The sequence below is a fragment of the Narcine bancroftii genome, chromosome 13, assembly GCF_036971445.1.
Source record: "Narcine bancroftii isolate sNarBan1 chromosome 13, sNarBan1.hap1, whole genome shotgun sequence".
In the NCBI taxonomy this organism is placed as follows: domain Eukaryota; kingdom Metazoa; phylum Chordata; class Chondrichthyes; order Torpediniformes; family Narcinidae; genus Narcine; species Narcine bancroftii.
Genome location: NC_091481.1, coordinates 60,278,908 through 60,296,610, shown reverse-complemented (window position 1 = coordinate 60,296,610; position 17,703 = coordinate 60,278,908). Strand labels below are relative to the sequence as shown.

At 39.5% G+C, this 17,703-nt stretch overlaps 2 protein-coding genes across 24 annotated transcripts in view; one reads left to right on the top strand and one right to left on the bottom strand.

Moving 5' to 3' along the window:
- ankrd54 (ankyrin repeat domain 54) overlaps nt 1–8,632 on the top strand; it is an 86,476-nt gene extending 77,844 nt beyond the window's left edge. The window contains exon 9 of the mRNA XM_069909814.1: nt 8,450–8,632. Within this exon, the coding sequence (XP_069765915.1) occupies nt 8,450–8,465 (16 nt within the window). The 3' untranslated portion in view covers nt 8,466–8,632. The remainder of the gene's footprint in view (nt 1–8,449) is intronic.
- Nucleotides 1–17,703, bottom strand: part of LOC138748900 (activating transcription factor 7-interacting protein 1-like) — a 135,337-nt gene that overhangs the window by 41,861 nt on the left and 75,773 nt on the right. For all 23 annotated transcript variants that reach the window (XM_069909782.1, XM_069909807.1, XM_069909805.1 and 20 more), the window contains 4 exons: nt 16,744–16,881; nt 15,640–15,720; nt 5,903–6,018; nt 4,656–4,744 (listed from right to left, as the gene is read on the bottom strand). In XM_069909782.1, coding sequence (XP_069765883.1) covers nt 4,656–4,744; nt 5,903–6,018; nt 15,640–15,720; nt 16,744–16,881 — 424 coding nt within the window. The remainder of the gene's footprint in view (nt 1–4,655; nt 4,745–5,902; nt 6,019–15,639; nt 15,721–16,743; nt 16,882–17,703) is intronic.

The window sequence follows — 17,703 nt, the reverse complement described above, 5'->3', positions numbered from 1 at the left end:
GCACTGTATTGACCAACCCTCACAAGACTGGCCCAGACTGGTGCGCACACTGCACAGTGATGGCCTTAGTATGACTGAAGCTAAGGAATGCAAAACGGCAGGGCCAGTTCAGACCTGTTGACAAACCCAAAGCATTGTACAAGGGGGCAGTAAGAAATTGGTCAACATATAATGAAGCTAAACATGAAGACCCAACTTGTGGTTATGCTTTCCCAGGAGGTGTGAAGAGACTACATCATTACTTTATGTCTTTGGAGATAAAAACAAGTAATACTAGCACATCACCGAAATAAAGTTAACCAGATTAACATATACGTCCATTTTCCAACAGTACGGCACCTATAGGGATTGGCAGATGCCGGATAAGTGAATTTCTTGGTTGCTTGAGATTGCTTGTTGTGCGAATGAAGAACTAATGACAAGGCACACCAATTTGAAACTTCTGTATTTTTTAACCATTCATTTTCTGAGAATTTTTCCCCCCGCTGCTGGTTACAGAGATTTTACTGTAAACAAGTTTCTGCAATCCTCACAAATTACTTCCCAACAAATTTGTAATATCTGATTCTCTTATCCATACAGGAAAATGGAATGTAAGGGTGTTAAATGGAAAAGGAAAAAAAAAGACAAAATTTGCAACAAATTTTCTGATTAATCAACGTGGGGGTTTAAAATAATATTCTGCTGCTTCCAGTTCTATTCTTTCCTTTATTCCTCAGGGTATCGTTAACCCTCAGCCCCACAGAGTGAATGAAAGTTGTAAAACTTAATTGGAAAGTGAACAGGTACAGGAACATGCATCTGACTTGAACTCAAGGGGAAGAGGAAGTGAACAAAATTCTTCTTCTGAAAAGCAGAATTCCAGTTTCTCTCCATAATTAAGCAAAAATATTATTCTCACAATTCAGTTATTTCAAAGACACACCCAGCACTACTGTATATCTCAGCATACATGTAGTCGTGAAACCCAAAAAATGGGAGTCAACTTATATGCCAGATATACTTTTGAGACCTTAAATTCAGCTCAAAATCCAATCTGCGCTGATCTGGGGCATAAGTTGACATTTGAAAAACCAATTTGGTGTACAAGCCGACACTTGAAACACAAAAAAAACTGACTGTGACAGATTTTCATTGAGATTTTTTATTAAAAACAACACAATTACATCCTTCAAAATAGCTATCACTGAAAACAACCCATTTAGAACCCTTCACAATCACTCTTGCTGTCATCGTCTGAAGCAAAGATGGCAACAAGCACATCCATACACTCATAGTTTAAACAGTCATCATATGGGTCCCAGACTGTATCTGATGAGGCGGTTTCAGCTTCGTCGTCAGTGTCCCACAATAAATCATTTTCCATGCCATCAATTGCACAAGAGATACTGCACTTTTTAAATGATTTTTATCACAGTTTCTAATTTTGTCCCATGCCTTGAGCATCTCAAGAGATGCAGCACACATTGTTTAGTTCATCATCAGCTCATTTGGTTTCAGTACCATTTCTTATCCTTCGTAAGTAGTTTACTTAGGGGATCACTTAACATAGACATGTTTGGAATGTGTTGGCGATAATGGTTTACTAGACGCAGAAATGATTGTAGATCTCTTTTGTTGGTCCAATCCATTTCTACCCCTTCCTTATTGATGGTGAAACCTAAATAGATCACTGATGGTGCCATGAACACACATTTGTCTTTTCATAGTCGGATGTTTGCCTGTTGTAGTCGATTCAGAACAATGTCTAGGGTAGTTAGATGTTCAGTGTCATCCCTGCCGGTAATGATGATGTCATCTAAGTAGCAGCCGATGTTGAGTCCTTGGAGTAACTTGTCCACAATTGCTTGAAATACCGCTGGCGCTGCTGATATTCCGTACGGCATACGGGTATATGTAAATAATACCAAATGTGTGTTTATGATTACAAATTTCCGGGAGCTGTAGTTTAACCCCACCTGTTGGCAGGCCTGTGACAGGTCCAGCTTAGTGAGCTTCTGTCCCCGGTTAATGTTTGGAATAGTTCTTCAGCCTTTGGAATGGGGCGTTCTGGAATTTGTAGTACTTAATTGATGGTCACTTTGTAATCACCATAGATACGTATTTCTCTATTTGCCTTGTGCACTGGTACGATTGGGGTGCTTTTTGCAGTCTATTAAGTTCCAATACGATTTTTCCCTTTATTGTGAAAAGTACGGGGCTGGGTTTTCAAAATTTTGCTTCTGCTTCGTGTTTCATGTGTAGTTTGGCTCGTGCCCCACAAATTTTTCCCAAATCATTTTTGAATACTGTGCTGTCACCATTTTAAAATGGGAGCCAGTTTGGGTCCGTGGATCACTGCAGCTGTTCATCCCGCTTTTCTTTGTTCTTTTGGCTGATTATCTTCCCTATTTCTTGCCAATCCAGCTGAAGGTTAGGGTTAGGGTTAACCAATTGTGACCGAGTAATGTTGGCCCCTCCGTGTCCACAATATAGAGGGGCAACTGGTTAAATTGATCCTTGTACTTAACATGCACATTGCACTTTGCAAAAACTTGTATTTCTTCCCCATAACAATTTTTAAGATGGTGTCTGTTTGGAGCATCTTTGCCTGCAGTAGCAGGTGCTCCTTCATTGTTCTGGGCATTAGGGAAACCGCTGTTCCTGTATCCAGTTCCATCTGTATCAGTTTGTTGTTAATGGATGTAAAAATTTGGTCCTCTGTGGCCTAGTCCATGGATGCAGATTACTTGTATAATATATTTACCTTCGTTTGGTTCCTCTTCTGATTCATTGGCATCCGTGTTTTCAGTGTCTGGGCTTTCTCTTGTCTCTTGTGCAAAATGTATTTTTCGGGAGCCTGGCTGGTAATCTTGCTTTGATGTGCCCCTTCTCATTGCATTTGTGGCATTTGGTTTTTTTGAAATAGCAATTATTGGGCCTGTGATTAGTTTTCCTGCAGTGAAAACATTTTTGGCGGGCAGGTTCCCAGCAGGAAGAATCTTGGTGCCAAGATTTATTGATAGCCAAGTCTCTCTGGCAGACATCTGTATTGCTTCAGCGGCAGTAGCAATGTCAAACGCTAGTTCAGATTTCGTGTTGCAATTAGCTTTTCTCAGGTAGTTTATTTAGCTAAACCCATCACTAATTAATTTCTTAATGCACCGTCTCTGAATTGTCCAAATGCACATTATCTAGACAGTTTAAGCAATGCAGTCATGAATTTAGGACAGACTCTCCGTGTTGTTGTTTACGTTGATAAAATTTGTGTCTTTTCTGGAGGTCAGGGGTTAAAGTGCTGACCAATAGCTTGACAAATTTCAGCATATGTTTTTGTTGAAGTCATGTGTGGGCCTAAGATCTTAAGAGCTCATAGGTGCCTCCTCCCATTACGATTAATAACAATGCCCGTTCTTTATTCAATGGAGGATTTTCAGTAAAATCATGTATAATGCAATGATTATCAAAACGTTCTACATAGGATTCCCAAGTGTCTTCGTTTTCATTGAATATGTCGAAGTGAGCTGCAGGAACTACTGCCGCCATCCTTTGAGATTTCCAGCTTTTTGCTGTCTTCTGTAGTTAGAGTTGATAAATGTGTAATGGTTGAGTGAGTTCATGCTTCCTTGTTGCCACTGTTATGTTTGAGGGGCCCCCTCATTGTAAATCAAACACAGCCACAATGTCAGTGCAGGCTAACTCAATGCTTTACTAATTACATACTACAAGCATTACTACAAAGCATTCAATATAAATCAGCCCCCACGTCATCACGTTCACGTAATGGTGTCAAATCCAACAAAATTTTCCTATCATGTACCTTTTGTTAAAGACAAAACCTGGGTGCAGTCAATGACGAACATGGTGAAAGATTTCACTGGGACAATGCGACCATGGAAAAGCAGTATCAGTGCAAATGGAATCCATCAATGCTGGCCAACTATTGTTGGACACTGACATAAGAGGCATCAGATGCTGAGTTCAAACAAAAATCAGCTACCAAACATTTTTATGTCAGTCGAACTAACACGTGATTAAATATGCTAAATTCAACAGAAGTTCATTTAGTATTTCTCTAAATTACAGGTGCACAATCCTTTATCCGGACATCTAAAATCCGGAAAGCTCCAAAATCCAGCAAGTGGGGAGAGAGATGGCAGTGCGAGTTGGGTGGGCAAGGGGAGGGGGGGGGGGGGGGGGGGAGACCGGCAGGCAGGGGGAGGAGAGCAGTAGCGCAAGTTGGGCGGGGGAAGAGCAGCAGTGCGAGTCAGGCGGGCGAAAGGGGGGTGGGGGGGGAGACAACAGGGCGACTGGAAGGGGGTAGGGGATGGACTTAAATCTGGCTTTCCGAAATCTGGAAAAATCCGAAATTCGGAACACACTGTCCCCCAAGGGTTCCGGATAAAGGAACAATGTGATACAGCAAATCTGAAATTTTCTTTGTGTTCTGCTTGAAGTTCTGCTTGTCTATCATAATCCCCATTTTTTTTCAGGAAACAAAACCTTTTGAAAAAAATTTGTTGTCTGAGTTTCACTGTAATTAGCATGGTCTGGCAGGCATGGTAGAGACGTTCTGTTGGGGGGCAGGCGAAAGGGGAGTGCAGAGCAAATGACATAGTCTATTTGCAAGATGCCATTAGGAGAGTGTAGTTTGAAATAAATTGTTCTGCAAGTACCTGTATTATTGGAGTTTGTAGAATGCTGGACTGATGCTGAAGTATCTGCCATATTTCTTCTTAAGTCCAGCATCTGCCTTACTGTACCACTGAAAATAAAAAAACAGAAACTGCACATCACAATCTATCAATAACAGGGATTAAAATTTCCCACAGTTGTTCCAATCCTTCAAATGAACGCCAATTTTCTTACATGAACATGATAACACAATAAAGTAAGCAAGCTGTCTACTGAGAGCAGTATAAAACAATGGACACAGAAATAGCGCTAAATTGAAACTAGAATCACAATAGATGATTACTAATTTGTGAGGGGGTATGGAAAAAATGGAAATAAAAATGTAATAGTTCAAAATTAACTACACTATTTCAATTAAGATTGTACTTCACTAATCTTAATAACAATGAGACTTAGATTAAAAACTTTGGAACCAGACAAGGTGGGGTTATTGCCCACTGAAGCTTGACTACATGATATTTACCATAGTGGGTAAATAAAACATGGGAAGAGCATGAAAAGAAAATGAGAGTACAGAGAAAGTTGAACATTCTGAAAAGCGGTTGTTTCAGAACTAAACTAACATGCCTTTAATATTCATAAAGTACAGTTGCTTTCTTAGTCATTCAGATTATTCTTCATATTATTACCTTGGTCTAATATTTTCAATTGTGGAAGTTTTCTACCAAGAGTGGAGAGAAAAGGAAGAGAAGACCTGATGTTAAGTCAAGAGTAATCAATCGTAGTTGAATTAATAAAACCTCTAGCACTTTAACCAACATTGCGAAGCAGTAATTCTCTCAGATCTAAACAAATGGAGTACACTTCGCTCAAATGTCAATTTAAAGAATGGATTTGTACTGCAGCAGGTTCTGCACATATGGATCTTGCTAAACCAGCATCAGAAGGAATGAAGGGAAACTCTATCATGTACGTCGTTTGTAAATTCATCTTTCTAACAATTGAATCGATACTGGTACATGAGACAAACTGTAAACAACTAGAATATATTTCTTCCTCTCTGGAGCTCAAGCTTCAATTACTCTAGGATCCACACTTACTTGTCCTCCTTCTTCACCTGTACTAAGAACTGAAACATCAAGATCTCCCACAATAACCTCACAAATTTACCCAGAGTGTACAGCAGCAGGCACAGGGAGTCATATAGCATAGAAGAGCTCCTTTGACCCAACTTGTTCATGACTTTAAACAAAGTGACACAAATGAATAAAATGAAGAGCCAGTTTACCTGCGACACTGCACATTACCAGAAGCACCAACAGGGGGATTACAGGATTTGCTAGGAGAGTTAGGTTGAGTAGTCTGGACTCCAGATGATTGCTGAGGGATCGAGATGGAAATATTCTAGGCAAAACAAAAAAGAATAAGAGTGCTTATTTTATTCTCTCAAGACATGAGTGAATCACAGCAGCTTCTGGAACATCAAATGCATACTATTCGCTCCAAAAAAAATCTGTATTCTGTTCCTTTTAAAGAAAAGCAGTTTTGGTACTTCAGTGTAGTATTTTTCCAAGTCAGCTTATCTGATCTTTAATAAATGTGATAGTAGCGTAGATTCAGTACAGTGCAGGAGGGGGCCATTTGGTTCACTATGCCCTGATTCCAGAGCAATTCACTTCATCATATCCTTTCACGTGTCATAACCCAGCAAGTTACATCTCTCAAATGCCAATTCAATTCCCCTTGCAAAGCCTTGCTGAACTTGCTTTGATTGACCTTAATGATGAAGAGATCCAGATCACAATCAACTTGAATAAGTTTTTCTCTCATACCCAATCTTTTGCTCTCAGAATTATTATCCCTATTCCTTGTACTTTACTATGCAGAGGTCTATTAACTCTATTTAAATCTGACATATACTGCAAGCCTATCAAATATTTCTGGAACTACCATTATTTAATTCACCTGACTATTGTCAGCTTTATTTTAATTAATGTCAAAGACTAAACTTAGAAAAAAATGTTTTCTTGTGTAAGTATACAAGTCCTAGTGACAAATATGAATGAGAACAAGAGCAACAATATGTATCAACTCCATGGCAAATGTAGTATTATCCACCATAATGTGATTATATTGAAAGCACTCAAGGTGTAAATAGATCATGTTATATTTTATATTACGTATAGAAATGTTTTTGGAAAATAGATTAGTTCGGTCAAACAGATACAAACACTTAAAAACAGATCTCATTTTAAAATCCAAGAGTTAGGCATTAGGTGGCGCCTACAAGTCTGCAAAGGCGATAGACTCTTGTGCTGAAGGTTTTCACAAGGAGGTGCAAATGGAAGGGGCCATCTCAGGAAACTGCGAAGATCTCTCATGAATTGATTGTGGGAGTCAGCAAGCTGTTTTGGTAGTGTGTGCTGTTTTAGGAGGGTGCAAGCAGAGAGAGTCAAACAGGTTTTTCTCTAAATGTGACAGAGAGAGTGACTGCAGGTTTTCTGCAGTGGCGCTTGGAAGCTTGTTTAAAACCCCATTTTGAAGACAGGTTGTGAGTTCTGAGTTCAGTCTATTCAAAGCCCTTGGGGTCCATACAAGAGGAGGTGGCTCGCTGTATAATGTTTTGCTTGAGATAAGGAACTCTGTCGTGACCTGAAAGAAAGAGGTTATCATCTGGAAAACCCTGATGGGGCACGTTTCTTCGGCAAGACACTGAAGTGGCTGATTGGAAAGAATCAGTTTGTGGGTGTCCAACGAGCAACAAATCTCTCTCTGAAAACCAACAAGAACCTTCTTGAGCGGTAACCATTTACCTTTCAAGCACCAAAGGCTGGTGAAATTCATAAATGTTAAATTCTGTGCACAGTACAAGAATTGCCCGACACGAGTGAACGGAGGAGTGAGAAGTGAGTTTGTACTGTGAATCAAAGAACTTTCCTGAACATATACACATTACATACATGTGTGCTTAGAATTAAAAGGGTGATAAGTTAAGTTGACAGTAATAAGTTAAAGTTTTTATGTTTAAAGAAAATTAAAAGCAACTTTTGTTTAAGTAACCATTTATCTTGGTGAATTTCTATTGCTGCTGGGTTTTGGGGTCCTCTGGGCCCATCACACCAGTAACAAACTGGAAATGAGAGTAAATGGGACTGATTAAAGCACAACCGTGCCTTCCAGGAAGCACAGTATAATGTAATTAGTTAATAACTCTCTGCTAAGAGCAGCCACAAAATCAGGTGTACGGACTGGAACACATCTGAGAAATTATTTGAACAGACCTAAAAAGAGGCATCAATTACTAAGATTTTCCACTGATTTTTTTGATGTGCCTCAAATCTGCAACTGACAAGAGTATAATACTGATAATCATGTTGAATTATAGAAGATGACTAATTCTTACAATTTTTGATTTAAAATAAAAATATAGTATGACAAGCTAGCAGCAGGATCTTTACTTAAAGAAACCTTGAAGTCTTCACAACAATTGTAAGCCAACTTGGGTCATACAGTTTTTCCGATTTTATTTAACTATCAGATTTTTCCATTTGATGTTAACCCCTGCTGATGAACAGCAATTAAAAATAAAGCGTCGGCTCAATAAGAACATTGTTAATTTTTGGCTATTTCTTTGACTTTCAAACACTGAAAATAACCAGCTTGTTCTCACCAATATTTATAATGAGTCAAAGTTGAAAAGGATGATCAAATTGCTCTGAATAACAAGTTCCAACAATGATAGTTGGAACTCGAGAGCAACTAATAGATGTGCAATGTCACTCAATAATTACAGCTTGTGAGGACCACCCTTCAAATTCTGTTCTTTTTTTTGCAGATGGGTTGCCTGTTGAAATAGAAAGAGTGTGAGATGGGTCACAACTCCATAAATGTTGAACATTTTCAAATGCTTCTGAATTCAAAGGATTGAAGTCCAAGATATTAGTGATTCAAGCCTTCCAAACAAAAAATTTATAAGAGTTCCAGCTAGGTATTCCTGTCATTCAAAGGGTAAATGTTTAAAATTTTATTCATAAATTAAAGGTAATTGTATAAAAGCAATTTTAATGACATAAATGGACCTGGTACTATTATATACTCTTATATGACACAAAATCTCCAAATCCAAATGATAATGTGAAAGGAAGATCTCTCAAAACGGAAAGTGGCAGTGTATGAAATGATGGAGCCATTTTGCAGATAGCAAGGTGCTATCATATAAATTATTTAGCTGTTATGGGAATTCTTCTGGTCTTCTTCAAACTATAACTAGTGTGGTATTTTATGTCCAACTAAGAGGATGACAGAACAATGGGTCAAATATTAGATCCTTTTCATCCTGCATGGTTCTGGTGTGGAATGCCAGCTTGCATTTTGAGGGTGGGCTATGGCTGGGAAGAATAAGAGCATTCAATTTTGTCAGAGCAAGGAAGCAGCTTACAACTCAGTTTAAAAAGAATACATTTCCACTGTAGTTTTTTCCATGGAAAATTACATTCAACTTTAATAGCCTCAAAGGCCCCACCTCTAGTACAACTACAAATGTTCAGTGATGGATTTTTGAAATTAAATTGCTGGGGTTAGAATATGAACAGGAAATTATGCTTCAAGTACCACAACTCGGAGTATTGCCTCTCAATATTTTTCACGGTAGTTTGAGCCTGCAGATGAAAATGAGAAGGACTGACTCAGGATCTCAAACAGCTAACTGAAGCAAAACTGAGGGAACTGGCCCACAAGCACCTTGATGAAGGGCTCAAGCCCGAAACGTTGGTGACGTATCTTTACCGTTGCTACATAAAGGCACTATTTGACCTCCAGCATTTGTGTGTTTTTTTACCTCACCACGGTGTCAACAGAATCCTGTGCTTTACCACAAGCATTGCTAACTGAAGGCAATTGTTGCAGCTAGAATTTGCATGATTAGCCATTATTTTAGAAAAATTATGTATTGTATAAAGACCATTTTTTCAGCTACAATGGAATGATTTAACCATTCATGACGAGACAGTCTGATACTATTAAAATCTGATTACATAATGTGAAATCTCCAAATCTAAACAACAAAATAAGTGTTACTGACAGCCAACTCAAGAAATCACATTATAACAATGTGGAAGAAAGTGCCTGAAAGAATTACCTTGAGCACTTACTGAACATCTTACACTGAAGCCAAGTGCAATACCACTGTGAAGTGTTTGCATTATGCCTACACTTCCCTCTGGACTTCTTAGTGCTTTGGGGCGTGACACAGCTTTTATTCTTATGGGCTTCATACCCCGTTGCTTCGTGTGTCATAGGATGTCCGTCTGTGAAGCCACTGCTCAAGGGTTGTGAAATCCTCATTGGATAATGTGAGGTGGATGTCTACTGGCAAATGCTCTAAAAACAGCTGTTCAAAGATCACATTTGGCTTGTGGCTGTCCGCCAGTGTCAACACGTCACCCATAAGCTCTGAAGGGCCGCGGTCTCCCACGTCGTCGATGTGGAGGAGCCGTGCAGCTCACTTTTGGCTGGGGAGCCCGTAAATATGCAGGAGTGCTTTCAGTGCCTCATACTTGCTGTGCAGTGGTAGATCACAAAGGAAATCCACAACGTGGCCAGCTATGTCCTGGTCCAAGGCACTCACCACATGGTAATACTTTGTGGCATTTATTTCTATTTTTCTGATGTGGAATTGTGCCTCTTCAGGTTGCAACATCCAGAAGGCAGGCAGTTTTAGGGATAATGATGTTCTGTCCATCACTAGTCCAAAATTTTGTTTTGGGCTGGTCGGGGTCACCAACTGTAGTCCACTGATGTCGCAGTTGGTAATTTGAAAGGAGAGAGTAATGAATCACCGTTGAGGGGAAGTTCAAACAAAACTGTTTTCTTTACAGACGCACGCAACCTTTTTAAAAACCCCGTGTCACTGCCCTGCTGACATCACTGCGTCGTCACATCATGACGTTCGGCAGCCAGTTCACTGGAACCTGAGCCGCTACAGGATCATGAAAATAACACCAAGAGTTTAAAAGTTCACTCAAGCCTGTTTAAAAAAAAATTATGTTGCTTAAATCCTAAATAAACATGATCCACATTCTTCAGCCATTCCATAATGTTTTGGCAATGTATACAGATGAAGCAATTGTGTTCTGGAGACATTCCTAAGTCACTTGCATCAGTTCTTAGTATTCCTCACTAGAGGTCCCCTGTGAGCTATAGTAGCAGCTTAAGAGATCTGCTGGGGCGAGGAACTGCTTCACTGACAGTTGAGAGATGAATCAAATAAACCAGTTCATCTCACTATCTCTTCAATAGCAAGCAGACAGAAAGTTTGCAGGGAGAAACTGGTTCAGGTCTTGAAAATCAGCTGCTGGTAATAAATCTGGGTTTTCGACATTCAAGATCCGAGTTCCTGCTCTGTGTGGCTTCATACAATAAAATGAGCCAACATTCTCACCAAATAAACTCCACAAATTCTGTTGAATCATGAATACGTGTGATACCAGCTGAACCCACAAAGCAGAAGTTACAATTTGCACAAATCCCATCCAAATCTCCCTTCTCTGTTTCTACAATCAACATTTTCAAAGTGTGGAACCAAGCAACAATTAAAAACGCAGGTGTATCACCATACAAGTTATTGAGCAAACTTATTCCCAATGGAGGTCAATGTCACACACAAAAAGCATCTACAATGCTTGAAAGTATCCTGATCCACATTTTCATCGGATCCTCAAGACCTATTTAGTTCAATAAACTGGACCTGCAAGGCTTTACTGGAACATCTAGCAAGAATTGAAAGAGCAGATGATGAATCTTTCAGAGTGGGGTGAATCTTTGGAATTCGCTCCCCATTGATGCAGTGGAGGCTACTCCAATAAATATATTTAAGACAAAGTCGGGGAATTAAAGGATGGGGGAAAGGCAAGTAGGTGGAGATGAGCCAATCATTAGATCAGCCGTGATCTCATTGAATTGTGCAGCAGGCTCGATGGGCTGGACGGCCGACTCCTGCTCCTATTTCTTATGTTTTAGTGTGATGTGACAGAATGCAAATGACTGTCATTAACCAGATTCCTGAACTACTGGAAGGAGCAAGGTACAGAATTTTCTACGTCATAATCAGCAATAACAAGAGTAGATGAATGATATCTCTTCATAACCTTAGGGATCCTGCAGCCAAAGCAAATACAGCAGAACCAATGAATGGAATTAAAGTGAAAAAAGTGAAAGCAGGGGCAGAGACTAAAACTAAATACAAAGTAGTATCAAAAACATCTTCCAATTGTAAAAAACTAGCTTTGTCACTTGAGCTTTAAAATCAATGAGAATTAATGGAACAAAAAGGAACTAAACAGCAAATAAAAATATATGATGTTGCAGGATACATACATTTTAAAACGTGTATTTATTTTTTAAAAATTAATAAAACATCCTTCATGCTTACACTTCCAGAATGGCCAATATGGTGACCTAAAATATCATCTGCATCGCAGATTTCTTTGGTGTACAACTCCAACATGTGAATTTCTGCACCCTGCTGACAGAACAATAATCATCCAGAAATTGGCCACCAGTAAAAGAAACTATTAATGGGAAACATGCTGCATGAATACATCTGAGGTTGCTCAAGTCTGCATTCTGTCAAGTATGTCTTTCATCTCTACAAGACTTTGCTGTAATTCCAGATATTCTCCAATTTTCATCTGTTCTAAAGATAAATTGATCAACCACCAAGTTCAAGTTTATTATCATCCAATTGCACAAGTACAACCTGACAAAGTGTTCTCCGGCACCTTGGTGTAAAACATGCAAACACAACACACATATAACAATGCATATGCAGTATGTATATACATACATAAAATTAAATAAATATTGCTGAATAAATAGTAGATTCTCAGAGGGTTTGTACGAGATGTTAATTCAGTCATAGCAGTCTCACTACCCATGGAAAAAAGTTGTTCCTCAGCCTGGTGGTTCTGGCTCTGATCATCCTGTATTTCTTTCCTGACAGGAGTAGGCCCATGAGTCCAATTAACCTACACCCCCAGTACGTACTCGTAAGAAACATACAGGGGTGTAGGTTAATTGGGTGTAAAATGGGTGGTGGCCAAATTGGCCTGATACACTACAGTGCTGTATGTCTAATTTAATTTAATCATCTCCTTTGCATCGTTCATGTTGAGACTGAGGTTGTTATTCTTGTCCCATATCATGAGATTTTACATCACATCTCTGCAGTGAGGCCTCATCATTGCTTCTGATGAGGCAACGACTGTCATGTCATCTGCAAACTGGATGACGCTGTGTGAGCTGGATCTGGTGTTGCACTCGTGGGTCAGTAGTGTGAACAGGAGCTGGCTGAGCACACAGCCCTGAGGTTCAGTGTGATGGTGTTCGACGTTCTGCTGCTGACCTGGACAGACTGTGGTCTTTCTGTTTGGAAGTCCAGAATCCAGATACACACCTCTGGGGAATGATCAGATTAAATGCTGAGCTGAAGTTGATGCACAGCAGCCTGGCCTCTGAAGCATTGTTCTCCAAGTGGGTCAGGACGGAATGGAGGGACAAGGCTTTAGCATCATCAGTGGAATGGTTCATTCTGTTATGATCTGCTGTTGAAGCCCAAAAACCTTGCACAGATCACTTTGCATCTTCAAGTTGAAAGTCTATTTTCCAGAGGTTTTCTTCTGTGTAAGGCTGTGCTTGCTTCCTAATGGTACTGATGCCTTGTTGCATGAGGTATTAGATTTGCCTGTCAAGGACAGTCTGAAACTCAGAATACTCAAAATTGTATTTGGTGACAAAGTCAATATTCAGTCACTTGCAGGTTACATAAAAACATCACAAGAGAGAACTGCAAACAGAGGGAATTGGGTGGATAAAATGATCTTGTCAGCAGACTTTCTCCATGAAGTGACACAACCCAGAAGTCAATCCATGATGTGCATTTTCATGAGTTAGTGATGGCACACTGAGGAACAACTTTATTTTCTACAAGGTAATTATTTCAGTTTTTAGCCCACTCATCTCAAGCTCGAACTCCCAAGATCTGGCTCTGTTTGCGTTGTAGGGAATGTTATTTTGTATAATTATCCTTCCTCCATTGCCTAAAACATGTTTCATTGGGAGTCTTATTTGTCAGCGGCCCTAACTGCTCCAAATTGATCAAATGAATGAATTTTGATCTTTTCTAACACAGCAGCTATCTCACCATGTGCATTTAATGTGGTCTACTTTGGCTTGACAGGCATATTACCATAAAGCTGTGATTTCTTTTTATTTAGCTGGATAAATAAACTCTTGGAAATTCCATTAATCTTGAATGGATGCTCATGCTCTTTCTCAAACGAGCTACTATGAACATGATCAATCTGTTGCTTATCTGAAGTGAGTTTGTTCCATAGTTTATCATAATGCAAACGAGCCTGCTGTTTTAATGCAACATTTTATCTGATTCAGCAGAAACTTTACAGATCAGTAGTGGAATTTCCTGTTTTATTGAAGGTGTGCAAGATCTTTCATTTTGTTATGCAATTTGTTGATAATCTCAACACATGCACTGGACAGTTCCATTCTGCTCCAGTGGATTCTGCTGCTTTAAAGCAATAGATCTGCCTGATTGAAAATCCTCTAGTGGACATGCTCTTTTAAAATGGGTATAGCAAAATTATGGAATGCAACTTGCAGGAATAATATGTATTGATCTGAGATGCTGGACTATTGCTCTCATGCAACTGGTTTGATGAGCACATCAAAACACTGATGAACATGAAACACAGCCTCAAGCTATGTTGGTTTTGTTTAGAGTTACAGCACAGTTACAAATCCTTCTGGCCCATGAGCCCACACTGTCCAATTACACACATGTGGCCAATTAACCTATTAACGCTGTATCTTTGGAACAAGGGAAAAAAAGCAGCGCACCCAGAGGAAACTCATGCAGACTTGGGGAGAATAAAGAGTTTGTACAGACAGCTCTGGATTCGAACCAAAACCACCTGTAAATTGGAGGAGCAAGACCTAATTTACAGTCTGGGCACTCTCCAGCCAGATGGCATTAAAAGTGACCTCTCCTGTTTCTGCTAGCCTATTCATTCCCTGTTCTCCCTCACTTCTCCATCTGTCTTTTTTGCTCTAGCTCTCTACCCCTTCCCTCTCCATTCAGACCTGTTTGCTGGTGTGCCCTCCCTCCCTTATCTACCTATTAGATTCAGATTTATTGTCAGAGTTCATCCATGTCATTTTCCTGCGGGCAAGGCAGAATGACCACTTATTGACTCAGCATACATATGTAATCAATAAAGGAATCTAACCAAACTGACTGTGCAATACAGAGAAACAAAAATCAAGTGTTGTTGAGAAATGTGACAATGGAGGGGGAGCAGCTCTTCCTGAACCTGGGGGTGGGAGTCTTGTGGCCCCGTCACCTCTCTCCTGATGGCAGCAGTGAGAACAGAGCGTGTGCTGGGTGCTGGGGATCCTTGAGGATCACTGCTGCTCTCCGACGGCAGCGTTCCCCATAGATGTTTTCGATGGTGGGGAGGGTTTTACCAGTAATGAGCTGGGCTGCATCCACTGCCTTTTGCAGGGCTTTTCACACACAAAAGTTTAGCCACTTGGCCCTCTAAGCTTGATCCAACAATCAATATTATCATGGCTGATTATCTTCAGCACTTTATTCCCACTTCTTCCCACCCCTGCCCCCATTTCTCCCCTCAAAATATATGTCGAATCTATCTCAATAAGTAGACAGCTTGAATTAGTTTGTATTTATCTTCTCCATATACTTGATAAATGTGTGCAAACCAATATGCATGCTGGAAGCAATACATTATCAAATTATACTATTCTGTAGGATCAATACCTCAATATTTTGAAAAGGAATACAACAATGAAAGACTTTTTAAAGATTACTACAATTTCCCTGCACTGCACATAAATATGTACCAACATAATTGTACAGTATTGAATCTCAGCATAAATAACCCAAGCACCTTATTTTCTTTAGATTAAACAATGGATCCATTTGGTACCTACCTCTTGTGGCTTTTTCAAAATGGAATCATTGCGAGCTTGGTTTGCTGAGCCCAGCCTTTTCTCTATTTGCATTAGCTTCGCCTGCAGGAAATACAAGAAAACAATCACATGAAGAGGAAAATTTAAGAGCTCTATTCTCCCTGACCCAGTATCCAAACACGATTGTCAACTGACCAATTATGAGGTTAATTTAGAGATACGGCGCAGTAACAAGTCCTTCCTACCTATGAATCCATGCTGCCCAAATGTGACCAACTGACCTACTAACCCCCTTTGATTTTGGAATGTGAGAGGAAACCAGAGCACATGGAGGAAACCCACACAGACACAAGGAGAATGTCCACATTCCTGACAGTCGTGCTAAATTCAAACCTGGGTTATTGACGCTGTAAGTGTTGTGCTAATCACTTTTTATCCTAACGCTTTTTTTTAAAAAAAAGTAATTTAAGGTGATCGCTCTCCACCAACTTCAAGGCCAATTAGCAACAAGTCATAAATGAGGCTCCGATCCCAAAAAATCAATTTAAAATTTATGGCGGCATAGTTAGTGCAAAAGTGTTACAGAGCCAGCGACCTGGATTTGAATCCAGCGCTGTCAGCCTGGAGTTTGTATGTTCTCCCCATGTCTGAGTGGGTTTCCTCCAACCGTTCAAAACATACAGGGGTATAAGTTGAAAGAGCCTGTTACCATGCTATATTTTCTAAATTTAAAATTTGCTTTAAAAAGTATTAACAAACACAGCCATAAAAATCATCAGCTGTAATATAGCAGGACAGAGGTGCACTGAGTAATAGTGCTTTCAACCATTTAGATGGGTAAATTGGATTAAAAGAGACTCCATATACATGTTAAATTATTTAAATGGAACCTTGAACCAGTTCCCCAAACTTGTTCCTTAATCTTACCTACAACACACCACTGAGCACTTGTGGGAGATCAACAAACAGGGCGTTAACAATAACCCAAGATTAAGGTTATATAAAAAGATTACCATCTTTATTCAAAAGGAAGAAAGGAATTGGGTGACTCCAGACAATTGTAACTAATTTTCCAAATTACTTCCATATTTTGCACTGAAAGTGACTGTAGATTCCCCTACTGACCTGTAAGCCGCTGATTAGAGATTCATGCCTTGTGTTGCATTCTATTTTCTCCACTCTGTTTTTTAGCTCTGCCAGCTTCTTGTCGAAAATGCCACTTTGCATAAAGCTGATCCGTTCTTCAATAATCTGCTGAATGATCTATGCAAAGAAAAAACTCGAGTTACTTACACCAATGAAAAATATTGCCCCCGTTTCCAATTAATCAGCTTCAACTGGAAAATCAGACATTGTGATTTCTGCATTGGATACACAGGGTGTCATTCCTCCTGCCACCCTCTTTCTGGTAAGTTGTTGGGGAACTTGGGACCACGCTGCCTAGGGACATTTGCATTAAGCCAACATGGTCGTAATTTTGAAATCACACATCTCCAATGTTAGAGTTGAGTCAATGTAAAGTTAAGATTGATACATTTTTGGATTGAAAATAAAGGATTGAGAGGCCGGAGGGTCAATATCAAAGTAGCAAGGTTAAAGGTTCCTGTCAAGAAAGCGTGATACTGTGAAAATTAAAAGATTTTTAAAAATATCAAAATATGTAAAAGATAACAAAAACCAAACTAAAAATTAAGCAACAGTAAAAAGAGGTTCAGCAAAACAAAAAAATCTGCTGGATGAACTCATCAGGTAAGCCAGCAACAATATGAAAAAAATGTTTCAGGTCAGAATCCTTAATCATGACTCTCATGCTGTTTGACCCACTAAGTTCCTCTAGCAGATTGTTTTTTGCTCCAGATTCCAACATCTGCAGTCTCTTGTGACTCCACAAAAGAATTTCAACTGTGCAAAAACAAAAGGGACAATGGCGCCAGAGAAAATAGTTCAGACCAAGCAATTACAGAAAATGGACTGACAACATTAGCTCCTGTTTGAGATCTTGATGAAGGAAGAACAATGTTCTATTTAACAAAGCAGCCTTTGTATTGAATCATGAAATGGTGAAAAGAATTAGCCATTGTTTAA